The 14,927-nt window shown below is 47.5% G+C and overlaps 1 protein-coding gene across 1 annotated transcript; it reads right to left on the bottom strand.

Moving 5' to 3' along the window:
- Positions 1-1,745: 1,745 nt before the first annotated feature.
- Tff1 (trefoil factor 1) lies at positions 1,746-5,516 on the bottom strand. The gene is made up of 3 exons (XM_076916634.1): positions 5,391-5,516; positions 3,048-3,200; positions 1,746-1,945 (listed from the first exon to the last, which is right to left on the bottom strand). Exons 1-3 carry the CDS (start codon positions 5,464-5,466, stop codon positions 1,929-1,931), a joined length of 246 nt encoding a protein of 81 aa, XP_076772749.1. The 5' UTR covers positions 5,467-5,516; the 3' UTR covers positions 1,746-1,928.
- Between the last annotated feature and the right edge of the window lie 9,411 nt (positions 5,517-14,927).

Below are 14,927 nucleotides of genomic sequence, written 5' to 3'. Positions count from 1 at the left end.
CCTACTGGAGAGATAAGGGGTATCACACTGGAGAGGTAAAGGGTTTTCCTTCAGACCTTTACAGCTCATACATGGCACAGGATATGAAATTACAGAGCATGGTGCCGTCAACTGCCAGGATCCATGCGCTCTACTTTTGAGTATGCACAGACCCATTTCTTAAAAGACATGGTAATGCCACTATTTAGGTCTGTGCTCCCACCATTGCTGGTATTTCAAGTAGCAGATGATTTCAACCACGTAGCGGGACAATGTTGGCTGTATGCAGGTTACCATACCATTCCACCGAGGGTATTAAGTTCACAGACTTTGTTGTCCTTGGAAGTTCCTACAGCCTGCCTCCCAGGGACAACCAAGAGACAGATGTGTGCACTTGTTAAGGAAGGCAGACTCCTTCTGTCCCAAGTGCTTCTCTTTATGGGGATTATCTCCTGGCTGTTTTCAATTTTCCACACCTCATCCTGTTATCTAACATAAAAAGAGAGGAAACCTAGAGTCCAAGTCTCCCTTCTTTCTGCTGAGAACCATGCACATAAGTACCTAGGGGTCATATGGCAAGAGGAATCCAGATGCCCTGGCCTGCTTAGTTGAGCTCCCTGAAGAAGGGCTGGTTGACCCCAAAAGGCCCCTTCCCTCACCCCATGAAAGCTATTCGTCTGAATGATATCCTCGTCTAGCCTGGTGATACCAGGCTGGCAGTGGTGGCAGTAGCTCCTGACTGCCCTGTGTCCCTTTCTTTGGGCTGTGTTAGAACTAAGGTGAAGAGGAGACTTTGACCCTCTGCCTTCTTGGGTTTTATTCTATTTTCCAGTTCATTCATTTGCCACGGGGCAGGTTTAATGCATGACCATACACACCATCTTTTTATTATGAACTCATTCGGACACGCGGCTGTGGGCTTGGATCCTAAGCCAATCTCCGTTAGGGGCAGCAAAGGCTTTGGTGGGGCTGTCCTGGCAGGAGTGAAGGGTTGCAAAGGGACAACTGTGTCCTTTCATTTAGCTATCAGATTGAGACATACACCCCCAAGAAATTACAAGTCCCCCAGGCTCATGTCGGGGAGGGAAAGGCAGAAGCATTGTCCTAGCAAAGGGAGGAACTTGTCTCCATGGAAGAGATTTACAACTTATCAGATCACCTTGTCCAAGAGACTGGATCTGAGAGAGTGATGGATAGAACCATGCTTTCACCAGACTGCTTAGCTGCGCGTACATCTTGCCTTTGATTTAAACTTAAACTCCATGTCAGGACCCCAAAGGTGGAACAGGAATGGAGGGCCACTGGACCTCCTTGTTCCCTTCCCAGCATGGCCACGTTAGATGAATATCCTTTTTTTCTGCTTTTCATCATTGTGTCTTTAATGGTTGACAATAACCCTAGCGCCATTGGAAGATGGGTCTCAGCTCTTGGTCAGTCCGTCCTCCCCTGGATGTCTCAGGAGCACTCACGGTGGTGACAGTTGGTGCCACAGCCCTAGCTTGTGCTGGAAGCCTGTGAGGCTCCTCAGCACGACTCTGAGACCTCTGTTCCTGTCCTCAACATCAATGACAACCAACAGAAGTGCATCAGATACTGGATATATCGCCCTCACAGCCACCCGCTCCTGCCTCCCCCCAGACAGCCCCCGTGAAGGGTTGATCCACGACAAGGAGTCAGTAACCAAAACACTGCCCCGTGACTATCAGAGAAAAGAAAATGGCTTGTATTGAATTAAAAAAAAAAAAAAAAGAATGACAAACACAGAATAACATTCATCTCTTTTAATTCTCAGGCCAAATTCGAGGACTAAAAGTTGGAGAGGTTGAACTGTGTCACCAGGCCAGATCCAGCCACAGAACAGGTATGTATGTAGCAGGTGGGCCAGGTGGCTCCGGTGTCCAGGTGGGGGGTGCCAAGTCTTGATGTAACCAGTTCTCCCAGGTTGGACCTTAGAAGGGACAGTCTTCTAAAGAGAGAACAGACAAAGGGTGAGAGACCAGACAAACTCCATCTTGGGTTCAGGCTCCATCTTAGAGAATCTGACCTAAGGTTGAATTCGAGTTGAGCAACAAGCCTGCACCTAGCACTAGTTTCCAGGCTACTCCCTGACAACCACCAATCAGGAGGAAAGCAGAAGTCAAGTTTATGGTTTGGCTTCCAGCACTGGCCAATCATTTTAAAAGACAACAAATTCCATAATAGCCCCCATGTAAGAATTGGACCAGGCTGGAAACCCCCTTGCTTGTTAGCTTGCCTCTATCAATGCTTGCTTGAAACTGGGCTCCGGGCTTCACCCTCCGGTCCTGCTGCACCAATGACAGCGGTGAACCCAGGCTTGACCTTGAATAAAGATCCTAGGCACAAAGTCCTTGGTGGTCTTTTGGGGTTTTGTACAACAAGGGTACTGGTGAGAATAAGTGTTGTCTTTTTCTTTAAACAATTGTAGAAAACTTTGGCTCAAATTCTTTGCAAAGCACCAACTCTCAGGACTGGGGAAATGGCTCCATTGTCAAAAGTGCCCACCTTGCAAGCTTAGAGGACCTGAGTTCAATCCCCGGCTCCACACAAGAAGTTGTACTGTGGAGTTGAAGACAGGAGGACCCCTGAGGCTTGCTGGCCAGTCAGCCTATCTACTCATCCCAGTGAGTGACTCAAAGAAGAAGCTGGGTAGCTCCTGATTAGTGACACATGATGTTGACATCTGGCCTCCATACACATGCATACACGTGCACACATGTATCTGCATGCACACAACCACTTACATGCATGCACATGTAAGCTGCCTTGGCATTTCCCTTGCCAACCCCTCACTGCTCCAGTGAGCATTCCCAAGGTTGTATCTTGGATTCAGACAAAGAGCCAAGTAAAAATGACCCCCTTTTTTTTTTTTTGCCAGACTTTCAGTCCTGACCTTTCACCCAGAGACCTAGATTCGGCTGTGTTGCAGGCATCCGAGGACCACCAGATAGGTAAAGACCAACCAGTGACACTGAATGGCTCCACAGTTCCATATAGTTCTTCCTACTAACTGACTCCTCATCCCCTACTGTGTTAAGAAATGGCCGTACCTTCTTGTGGGTTCTCGATGATGTGAGGGTGGAAACACCACGGGACCCCCCGAATACTGTTATCAAAACAGCAATGTCTTTCCTTGCACTGTTCGGGGGTGACACCGGGGAAGCCACAATTTGACCTCTCCTTGGGGGTCACGGCACATGTTTCTAAAGTGGGGATAGGAAGAGAAGACGAGTCATGGGCCACATTCCTGAGGTTGTCACCCTGCTTCCTTCTCTGAGGAAACAGGACACACTGCCTTCCTTCGGGGAGCCAGGTTTGACTACACAAGGGGATAAAGCCCTCATTTGTAGATGCAGAAAGACTGGCACTCTGGGACGGCTTCAGGGCCCAGTCTTGCACAGCTACGTATGCTAGGTGATGCACTGTTTGCTCATTCACTTCAGCACTCGGTCGGTAACTCTACTGACCTAATGAATAAATGTTTACTGAGCAGTTCGTGTGCTGGCTAGGTGGAGGTACCGACTCAGCAAAAGCCAAGGACACCCACCGTGCCCAGTGATGGAACACGGAGGCAGAAAACAGAGGTCTGAGATCCCCCTTCCTTTTCTTCCAGGAAGCTGGAGGGCATTCCCGAGGATGTATCTTTGTTTCAGATCTGACAGACAGCCAAATAAAAGAGGACCCCTTGCCAGACCTTCAGGCTTGACTCTCCACCCCTGCACCTGAATTCAGAGGCTAACAGACCCATAAAAGACACGAGCTACACAGTACAATCATCCCAGTGTGTGGAGCTTATGCTTGGAACTGGGGGGAGCCCTGGAGATGGGATGAGACTTCAAGGCTGAAGGGAGGAAAGAACCCCTATAGAGGATGCTGAGTATTTACAATAGGTGTCCCAAGAACGTATCAGGGTCCAGAGGCCTGGGGGGCGGGGGGGCGGCGTGTCAACAGGGGTTGTCTCTAGGCCTCTTTCCTAGTGCGAAGATCTCCTGAAACATTCTTGAAGAACAGACTTTTATCTTTCAAGATAAGATCAGGACCTGCCATCCGCTTGCCGGTGGCTTCTGAGGTGGTTCTGGCCTCTACGCTGTGGCTCTGTTATAAAGCTAAGGTGACCACTGTCCACAGCACAGGACAATCAGGGGTCACAAGGAACCCTTTAAGCCGTGGAGGATCAGCAGCCAGGAGAGGGAGGAGTGTTTCTGCTCTCCTGGGGCCTCTACCTCCCTTTCCCAGCAGGACTTAAAGATCCTCTGTCCTGCCTGCACCTTTGTGGTCACCTGAGGAAGTTATTGAAAGAGAGTTCCCTTCAGAAGAGTCTTTAGAATATGTCTGTATATCTACAGATATATCTCTATGGAAACTAGGTCAAGGACACCATGTGACCCAGAAACAGGTGTGGAGCCCTGGTCCAGGGAATGGGGCAGAGGACAGAGGAAAGCAGGGAGACAGCATGGTGGCTGGAACTAGGGGGAGGGGGAAGACCGAAGAGAGCACAGAGCAGCTAGTGGATGTACCCCTCTCCCTTCACCTTCTACCCCAAAGCCATTTACTTCTCCCTCAGCTTTCCCTGACTGGCTCCTTGTCCTCTGTCACAGGCTGGTGCAGAGGGGCCTAGGCAATTACATGGTACCTTCCTTCTCCCTGCTCTCCCAACTACCTCCTCCCACTCAAGGGGCATCAAAGATGCTGGAAGGTAAGCAGAGCATCCTTAACTCTTCTCTAATGTTCCTCGGCTTGGAAACATACCTGTCCCCTCTTCCTTAACACTGTGTCTGAGACCCCGAGCTCTTCCCAGCCGGGAAAAGCTCAGCTCACACACAGTCACTGCCAAAAGCCTTTTTGTCGATACCCATGAGGCAGAAGACCTTGTTCCCATTCTACAGGCAAAGCAGCTGAGACAAGGTCATAGGTCACAAGGCCCTCCACCCCAAAGAGGGATCAGGGCTAGGTAGATAACACAGGGCTCCAGAGGGGGGTTGGCTCCCAGAACCGGGTACATCCTAAGGACCCAAGGGCCCAGGATCTGGAGGAATCTCTTGAAGGCTCAGTCTGAGCATAAGTGCTTGGGCAGGACTGCCTGCCAGGGGAAGGCTGGCTGGCTGTCACATTTGGAGAGGGGGGCTCTAAGATCAGTGTAACATCCACATCAACAAGGGAAGACAGCCCAACTGTAGAAGCTTCATTCTCCCTGTTCCCTCATAGGTCCTGGGGCTCTGCCCGCTGCTCCATCTATTCCAGTTCTTGTGTTCTTGTAATCGGCAGCAGCCTTCAAGGCCCCCAAACCATTGGCTGCATAGGGAAAGGCTGGAACTAAGCATGGGGTCACAATAGCCTCTGGGGCCCAGTGTCTGTTAGCTATGACCAGTGGGAAACATGAGGGTTTGTCTTACCTTCTTGGTCCTGGGCAAGGCTGCTGAGGGCCAGCATGAAGACCATAGCGAGGACACAGATCACCCTGTGCTCCATGGCAGCTTCACGGGAAGACCACGAGTGATGGATGAACTTCTGCCCTAGTACTTGATTTTATACTGCTGGTCTATTTGCTTAGAGCGAGCGAGCATTTGCCAAAGGAGGGTCCATGCTGAGTAAGATTACAAAGTGTTTCTGAGATGCAGTCATGGGCTGAGAGTACTGATAGGAAAGGCTGGTCCCTCTCGTAAGATACATGGGCAACCTGGGTATCTCCCCTGACATGACCTTGATCCAGTCCCGAGTGGTTTTAGTAAAACCCTCCAGCTGGGCTAACATTGCTTGCTCAGTCGGAGCTGGATCATATCGAGAGACCACAGAAAGGTCCTGTTGCATCAACAGTGTTCAACAAGTGATCTGAAGCTGGTGAGCCCCCATCTGCTGGCCCCGTGCTTCCGAAGTAGGCTTGTGTGTGATGCCATCGACTTGGAGGATCTGGGTTACCCAGTGGCGGGAAGTGTGTGGCTAGACAAGATGACAGGGAAAAAATAATGAGCCCTCTGATGGCATTCTCTTCTCCTCTGCTGGGATGAGCCTATAGGATGTATCTTCCAGCACTTACTTCATCCTTATATGTGACTATGTGACCAAGGTGCTCTTCTGTCCCTTACTGAGGAAATCCACTCAGTGGGAGTCTGCCCCACTGACAACTTAGGACCCTGAAAACCTGCGAGAGCTCAGAGTCCTCGTCGAGATCTGTATGCGCATCTTGACCAGGTCACCTAAGTGATTCCTTCTTTATTTTTCTATTTGAGATGAGACCAGGCACATTCTGGGTGCCGTGGCCATAGGCTTTACCCTATTTGCTGTGGCGGGGTCCTTTTAGATAAGGAAAAAAAGAAAAAAAGAAAAAAGAAAAGAAAACCAATCGTGTTCGAGAGCTAAGTGGAAAACAGACACACTGGGCTTGCCCTGCCTGGCACCTGTTGCTTCCTGTTCTCCAGCCTCTGCCTCAGTGTCCCCTGAAAGGCATTCTGCCTCCGGGGTCATAGTCTCTGAGAGGATGCCCTGCACCCAGCGTTCTGACTCACTCTCCACCTCTCACCCATTACTGATCTCGTGATCTATCGCTTGCAGCCACTCTGTGTATCTGTTCATTGTTTACAGCCCTCACCTAGACTGGGAGGTTCGTGAGACCAGAGACTGTTTTTTTTCTGGAAGTGGCCCAGCTCCCAGACGGCAGTGTCAATGGGCATCAGCAGTAGCTATGAACGAATGAATGACAGAATGATGAATGAATGATGAAGGAATGAACCACAGCAGAAGTGCTTTTCCTTTAGTGATAGATTAAGGGTCCTGCATGCTAGCCTGGAAGAGACCCTCACTAAGTAAATCCCAGAGGCCCTCGAGGACATGGATCAGAGTGGAAGCATCACCCTCTTTTCCCTTCAACTCCTGCTTCAGCAGGATCCTAGGAGAGGGCCTGACAGGCAGAACTGGGGTACATCCGAGAGAGAGCCGAGTTCATCACACATAAGGGATGCGAGGCTTCCTTGGTTCACAGTGAGAGGGCTCAAAAAGCAGAGCGGAAACAGTATGACGGGAGAAATAAGAGACAAGGCTTGTGGAGCCTGAGCCACGAGGAGCACAGCCCACCGGTCCTAATGGCTCGAGATTTATGTGTATCCCAGAAACATCCCCACACATGGAGAAGCAAGAAGAGCTGTGCTAGGGAGAGAAGGGGGTGGGGGTGGGGGGAGAGACGGGGAAGAGGAGAGGAGTCTCCTAAGGGCTCATTAACAAAAGAAAGGGGAAAGGCTTGACATATGTGGGAATGTCACTTTTGTGTACAGTTCGGCCTGCTCTGGGTGCAGAGTGAATTGAGTACCTTACCTAGATGGAAAGGAACGGGCCACAAAGAGACATATTTGGAATACAGTTAAATGAAGAGTCCACCTAAGACTGGATACTCCCACATGTCAAATACTGGCCACACTAGAACAGCACCAGACCAGATGCGTACAAACGCAGACAGGAAGGGAAGGGTCCAGCCTCAGCACAATGCCACACAGAGGAAGGAAGAAACGGAGACATCAGAGGGGCACAGAAGCCCTCCATGCTTCTGCCAGTCTGTGATTTGCTGAATTTATAAAAAATAAAAAATAAACTCTTCAGAGGCCAGCGAGAGGCAGTGCCATTCACTGGGATAGATCTGGGGGATGCCGTCAGCATAAATACCTGGCTCCTTTTTCTTCAAGTCTGACTTCTTTTGAGAAAAGCTGAGGAGGGGAATCCCTGAGCCTCTGGATTTGCCCCTGAGGCAGACAGTGGAGTGGCTGCAGGGACAGCAAGTGAGGGGGCTCCATTTCTCCAGAGTAAAGTCACCTCCGTGATTTCCAATAGAAGACAATAGTGGACCTACTAAATAAAAACCAAGCTTTTAACATGGCAGTGGGATCCAGGGCTTTTAACTGACAGACCACCCATGGTCCAGGGACCTGTGCAGTGTCTCACCAGCTCTGGGGTTGAGTTTTCCTACTTGAAAAATTGAGAGTAGTCAGGTAGAGATGCAAACCACTGTCGCCACTATAAAAAACATCGAGGAAACTCAAGACCCAAAAGTACAGCTGCCTGCGACCCAGCTGCCCATTATGGGGTATGTGTCTAAAGGAAAGGAAGCCAGTATTCGAAGGGTCATTGCACGCTGTGCTCTGAAGTGAGGAGGAGGTGAGACTCAGAGCCACAGGTGAGGGTGTCAGAGTGTGAGCTGAGATTTGCATCCCCAGAAACATTGCCACCCCTGCCAGAAGTGGAGCTGCCTTCCTCTAGGAAAGTCTCCAGACGGCCACGCCCTGAAATGATCTTGACATCGTGCTCCGTGAAAGGACTCAGAAGCAGACGTGGACACAGATGACGCACAGACCCTGCACAGTCTCGCATAGCTGTGAAATGGTAAAAGGCTGAACTCGGGGAGCAGAGTGTACGATGGCGGTTTTGATGGTCAGGAGAGCATACGAGATCGAGGCAGTGTCCTCAAAGCAAGAGGAAATTAAGTCTAAGAGCTCTTTGGAGCAGTACCGTGTGGTGATTTATAGGTTCAGTAATTTGGCTTGGCCCAACGAGATGGTCTCAGTGGGTAAAGGTGCCTGCCACCGAGCCTGATGACCTAAGTTCCAACTCCAGGACCCACATGGTGGAAGGAGAGAACTGACTCCCGCAAGCTGTCCCCTGAGCCACACAGGCACCATGACACATGTGCACCCCCCACAAAAAATAAAAGTCAATAAACTAATGTATGGACGAACATTTTGGCTTCACTGGCTCATGAGGTACACATTTTGGGTTTTATTTAATTTTTTGAGGCAGCAGTGTAGAGGGCCCAAGGTCCTTGGTGCCCACAGATAAATGCTAGGAAAACCAAAAATGCTAAGTACGCAGGCTTGTCCCTTTAACTGAAGGGATGTATGCCCATGTCCACCTAGAAAGCAGGCAATAGGTGTAGTTAATAACCTGGTGACCTGTGTTATCTGTAGGGTCAAGCCTCACCCGAATCCCCACCACCACCACCACCCCCCGCGCTATTATGTTTATCTAAGATCTTCCTCCTGAAGAATTTTATTCTGAACATTGTTTCTCAATCAATAGAACCCATTCTTATGGAAGAGGCCAAAGGTAATCTGCAGAAGACTTGTACTTTGCGAAGAGTTATAATTTGGTCACGCCGTAAGCGTTCTTGTGACAATTGTCACCGGGAAACCCTTTTCCAAAATTGTACTGTATTTAATTATGTCAAAAATAAACTCCCTGGGGTCAGACTCTAAAAGTTTGAAACAACGCCAGCTAAGTCTTGTTGAATTAGATTTCCTTCTTGCCCCACACTGAACAATCATTACTCTGCCAGTCCTGGTCTTTGCAGAGACCTCCCACCCAGCAGGGTTTGCACTTGTAGCACACGCTGGCCTTGAACTTGTGATCCTTCTGACTCACCCTCCCTGATGCTGGGATAACAACAGTCGGGTATCATCAGGTCTGACTGTGCACACACATTTTGAAGCATTGTATCATATATCATAAATATATATAGTTTTTACCTCTGAACTTTAAAAAGTTAATTAATAAACTAAGATCTATATATAAAAACGAGCTGTCTTAGTAAGGGGCCTATAGCAGCTTTCAGAAGTCTTGAGGCTCCAGTGGGAGCTGATGTGGGATCCAGAGTTCCCCAAATACAAGAAAGGGCTGTGGAGTGAGGGTGTGAAGCCATTTCTGAGTGTTTCTCCTGTACTATACTGAAGCCTTCATCCCCAGCAGCTGACACTGTGCCCTCATTTGGAAATGGGTCTCTGCAGATGATGGCGTTCAGGTGGAGACAGGATGGATGTGAATGTTTTCATATAAAACAAGAAACCTGGGCACAAGCAGGCACATCCTCAGACTTCATTGGGGCAGCCACAGAAACCAACGCAGTCTGGATGCTGGTGAAGAAAACCACGAGGTGCATCTGAGACCATCTGTACTAGCTCTGAGCGGACCCAGACCCTCAGAAGCACAGACTCCATCCGGGTCTCCTGAAAGCAGCTGTGGACTACAGGTGACGCTGGCTCACCATGTGGGCAGCGAGGATTCACATCCTCCTCCCGTATTGAAAACCATCGCTTGCAGATTTTTAAGGATCATCATACGTGAAGACTTACACTGCACTGTTACATGCAAAGGAACTGGGGCCCTGAAGTTTAAAACAGCCTGAGAGAAAGATGCGACACTGAGCTCGGGCGTTAGAGCTGAGGGGTGTGAGAAGGTGGGGTCTGCGGACCGCTCTGAGTTCTGCTTCCCAATTAACCCCTGTGAGAGAAGAATTAACGTCCATTATTGAAAAGGCGGTGTTTAACGAGCACAATTCAATAATTTTGCTCTCCCCAGATCACAGTGGGAGAAGCTGCCCTCCTCTCCTGGCAGGTGAGTCAGACGGTAAGATAATGGGGCTAGTGTTTGACTTTGTGGGGGTTCCTTGGGGCCCACACCCCATCGATGTGCTTGCACCGAAACCATTTCCTCACACCTTCCCTGAAGTCAAACACAGACCTGAGGTGGGCTCCTGTAATCATTCAGATATCAGCCCCTGCGGAGTGGAGCCACCCATTCCTGCCCGGTGGTGAGTCCTCCTTGCTCCACCTCATAAACCCTAGAGCCTCACTCCACATGGGCCAATGAGGGGACAGAAGAAATCCAGGTCTATCAATGGTAAGTAACATGGAGACCTCTAAATCCCAAGCCTTGTCCTCTTTTCTCCCCTCCTCCTCTGCCTCCCATATCACTAGCCATCATCCAGACAAGCAAGACATGAATCAAAGCCCTCAAACTGATGTAATTCCTGACCATGAGCTTTTAAGAGGGAGGTGTCATCTCTGGGGCTTCAGTGCTGGTCCAGCCTGGCCACGTGTGAGTATGTCCCAAAGGGGACATCATGATTGTGAGATGTTCTAATGGGAGTTATGGAGAATTCCTCTACAGCTTTCCGTGACACGTTTGGTCTTTTCTATTTTCCCATGAAATGAGACCATAAAAGGGATTTTTAAAACTGTGAGAGGGAGAGTTAGTTTCTGAGGTCAGACCTCCAGAGACTTGGCTGTTATTTCTACAGTCTACACTAAAGTTGGTGTTATGAGGGGCTTGGTTATACCCCAAATGGAGGAGGGGAAATGGGAGTATATTCTACTGAGGACTTTGGGGTCCCAACCAGCAACTGACAACAGCAAAATGACTGGGTAGGGGATCAACAGAAAAATAGAAGGTCTGACTGCTCAGTGGAATCTAACTGGTGTGCATAAGACACTCCAGCCAATAGCAGCTGAAATCAGCTCTCCGAGACAGACCCTACAGAGATGAAACCACAAAACACGCATCAACAAAATAAAAATAAGTCAAATATCCCAGACTGTAATGGGATCAAACCAGGAATTAGCACCAAAGAACATCGGGGGCTCTGAACATGTGGGAACTAGGCTCTCTATTTAAAAAAAAAAAAAAAAAAAAAAAAAAAAACCTCACGAAGTGAAAAGGCTGTTTCAAAAGGAACTTTAAAGAACAGAACTAAATGAAAATGAAAACAAACACATTTCATTTCAGAACTTGAAGGGCTGAAGCAAAAGTGAGATCATGTGACAGCATTAATGTACCCTAAAAATGAAGACAGTATCAAACCAATAACAAACTGATTCGCCGATTAAAAAATCAATAGGGCCAGGCATGGTGGTGCACACCTTTAATCCCAGCACTTGGGAGACAGCGTCAGATCTCTGGGAGTTTGAGGCCAGCCTGATCTACAGAGTGAGTTTCAGGACAGCCAGAACTACAAAATGAAACTATCTTAAAAAAAAAAAAGTAAAATAAAACAAACAAAACAAACCCCAACAACAACAACAGATAATATAAGCAAGCCTATATTAAAACTGACAACATTTAAAGATAAGACACAAACAACTAATGCCACAAATATAGCAACAGACATTACAACAGACCCAACAGCCATCTAAAGAATCAGAAAAAAAAAAAAAGACTTGTTTTGCTCATGATGTCATCAGCAAAAGAAACACAGACCAATTCCTCAAAAATTACAAACTGCCAGACTCAATTAAGGTGAAAATTTGCTCTGAACAATCCTATAATCCTCAGAAATTTTGAATTCACAGTTGGATATCTAGGTCCAGTTTTTAAAATTAACACCATTCTCTGGGAGACAGAGAAAGGTGAATACTGGTTAATTCACTTATGAGATGAGTGCCATCCAATTACCCACCGAGGCCAGACAAACCCAACACACACAAGTAAAGCAACAGAGAGGCGAGAGTCATGAACTTTGACACAAACTTCTTCAATAAAATATCAGGAGCCTAAGTCAACCTTGTATTAAAAAAAAAAAAAAGTATATGTGTAACCAGTTAGGATTTCTTCTAATTATGCAAGGTTGCTTTAACTCTGAAAATGACCATATCCACTTAAGTAGGGAAGACAACTAACAAGATTTAGCACCCACTTATGGCTTTAAAAATCTTCTAGAATCATAGCTATGGAAGCAAATGATCCCACCTTGAAAAGGAGCATCCATAAAATGTACTCAGTGACGTCATATTGACTGGTGAAAGACTGGATGCTTTCATCCTAAGACTGTGAATAAAGAGGAGGTGCTTATGCTTTTCCAGTGTAGTAATAGAGATGGTAGTTATGTAATTAAAATATAATTACGTGTGTATAATTTTAAAATATACACATGAGAATAAATACATTCATTTGTGGATGTCATGGCCACGCCTACATAAGGTGTCCAGGAAGTAGGGGTGCAGCTCCAGGGTAGAGTACCACATAATTAGTATATGCCCTCGACGACCTGGGTTTGATCTCTAGAACCAAAAGTAAGATCGAATTCCAAGGAATCTGAAAAGAGCTAAAGACGAAAGAGTTTAGCCAGACCACGAAAGCCAGCTGGTCTTCTACGCAGTGTCGGAGAATGTGCAGAAACATTCAAAACACAACGGCCTTCTACAGTCACTCAAGAAAAACGTGAAATACAGATAAGATCTGTGTGCAAAACAAAAACAAAAAATAAAACAACAACAACAAACAAACAAAAAAACCAAGACTCTGCACAGGAGAGCCGTCAGCTCTCCCCAGACAGATCTAGTTCCTGTGGTTTTTGGTAGCCATGAATAAGCTTATCTTAGCATCGACTTGGAGAGATGCTGGCCACAGAAGAGCCAAAAAACAGTCTTAAAAACAGAATGCATAGGAAGAGACCCTGATATTAGGCTTGCTGGTGGTGGTGGTGTCTGTACTGGGGCCAGTGCAGCAGTAGCAGAAAGGTGGACACGTGGGTGGGTCAATGAGGAACAGCTGAGGACTCAGAACAGACCTCACACATATGCTCATGACAAAGGGGTAGATATCCATTGGAGGAGACATTGCTGGTGGAGCAAGGGGAGTCTGGGCTGTGGCCTGGGGGTGGGGAGTGAGGTGGGGCAGGTACTTCAGTTACACCTCATACCTCAAACACAATGCATCATAAAACTAAATATAAAAAAAATAAAACTTTTAAGATAAACACAGGCAAAATCTTCCAGGACTAAAATCATCCGGGACTTAAAACTAAGTGAAATGTTCTCCAGCTTTTCACTGTGGACTTGAGAACTGATAAGAAAACTCCAGCAACTGGACCTCACCACTCACTTAGCATGGTCAACCTGATACCATCTGGAATCAGCCAGGAAAAGAGTCTCAGTGAGGGATTGTCTAGATCAGTTGGCATGTGATTATATCTGTGTTGGTTTTGATTGTGTTGCCGTGGGAAGAGCCGCCCACTATGGGCGTCACTATTCCCTAGGCAGCCCATCCTGAACTGTGTAAGTTCAGAGATGGGGACTGAGCATAAGTAAGCACGCATGCATCCCTGCCCTTGATTGTGTTTTGTGACTAGCTGCTTCAGGTTTCTGTCCTCTGGACTGTAGCATAGAATTATCAGATGGAATAGACCCTTTTTCTGGCTTCAGACCTTTCTGCCAGGATATTTTATCATAGCAACAACAATGAAACGAAAAAAAAAAATCAACCTTAAATTTTTAAGACTGACTTTATTAGTGAATGCATATGTGTGTGTCTATGTACACTCAAGTGCAGGTGCCTCTGGGGAAAAGCCAGAGGCATCAGATCATCCTAGATCTGGATGGATCTAGTTAGATGGTTTTGAACATCCCAGCATGGGTACTGAGAACTGAACTCAGGTCCACCAAACCAGTAGCTCCTGCACAGCAGCCATACTTTCTAGGATACCCCAGTGTTCATGAGAGCAAGGAGAGAGACCGTAGTAGGTGCAGGGGCTGCATCCTTTACCAGTGACTCTTGGTAGAAAGGGAGATGACAAATGTCCAGAATGTACATAAAAGAGACAGCAAGCTCAGCTCTCGAGAGCGGGAGCTGAAAGGAAAAAGACAAGAAACCACAATGGGAAAAGCTAAGAATCCAGGTCCCGTCCCTGAGACGTGACCCCTGATGCTTAGAGAACAGCTGTAAACCAGGACCACTAGGCTTGCCTGTAATTCTAGCAGAGGAAAAGGGAGGACTGGGTTGGGAGGGATGGAAGGGACCTGCCCTGTCCTGTCCCTTCTTTTCTGTGATAACTGAGTTGTGACCCTATCTCCTCTGTGATCATACTTTGACCATTTCTCTGTGACCTATACCTTTAATCACTACTTCTACATGACTCATACCACTCAGGCAGCCCAGGAGATGGTCCAGGTCTACATGGTGATATCCTGGAGTCTGGTTTTCCGATACCTGCCGATAAAGTTTGTACTTTTGAATGGAGAGATGTGGAGACTTTTTAAAAGCAAATTGTGATGTTAAGGTCTATCTCTGGGTTTCTTCTCATTGTGCCTCAGCCAGTGCACTTCTATGCATGAAGTGATAGCGTGCAGGTGATCTGTGGTGGTGGCTTGTTCTTATAGCCCATCGCTCATCCTGTCAGAATG

This window comes from Arvicanthis niloticus, chromosome 20, assembly GCF_011762505.2.
Source record: "Arvicanthis niloticus isolate mArvNil1 chromosome 20, mArvNil1.pat.X, whole genome shotgun sequence".
In the NCBI taxonomy this organism is placed as follows: domain Eukaryota; kingdom Metazoa; phylum Chordata; class Mammalia; order Rodentia; family Muridae; genus Arvicanthis; species Arvicanthis niloticus.
The sequence above is the reverse complement of the archived record's forward strand: the minus strand, read 5'-3'. Positions and strand labels throughout refer to the sequence as shown.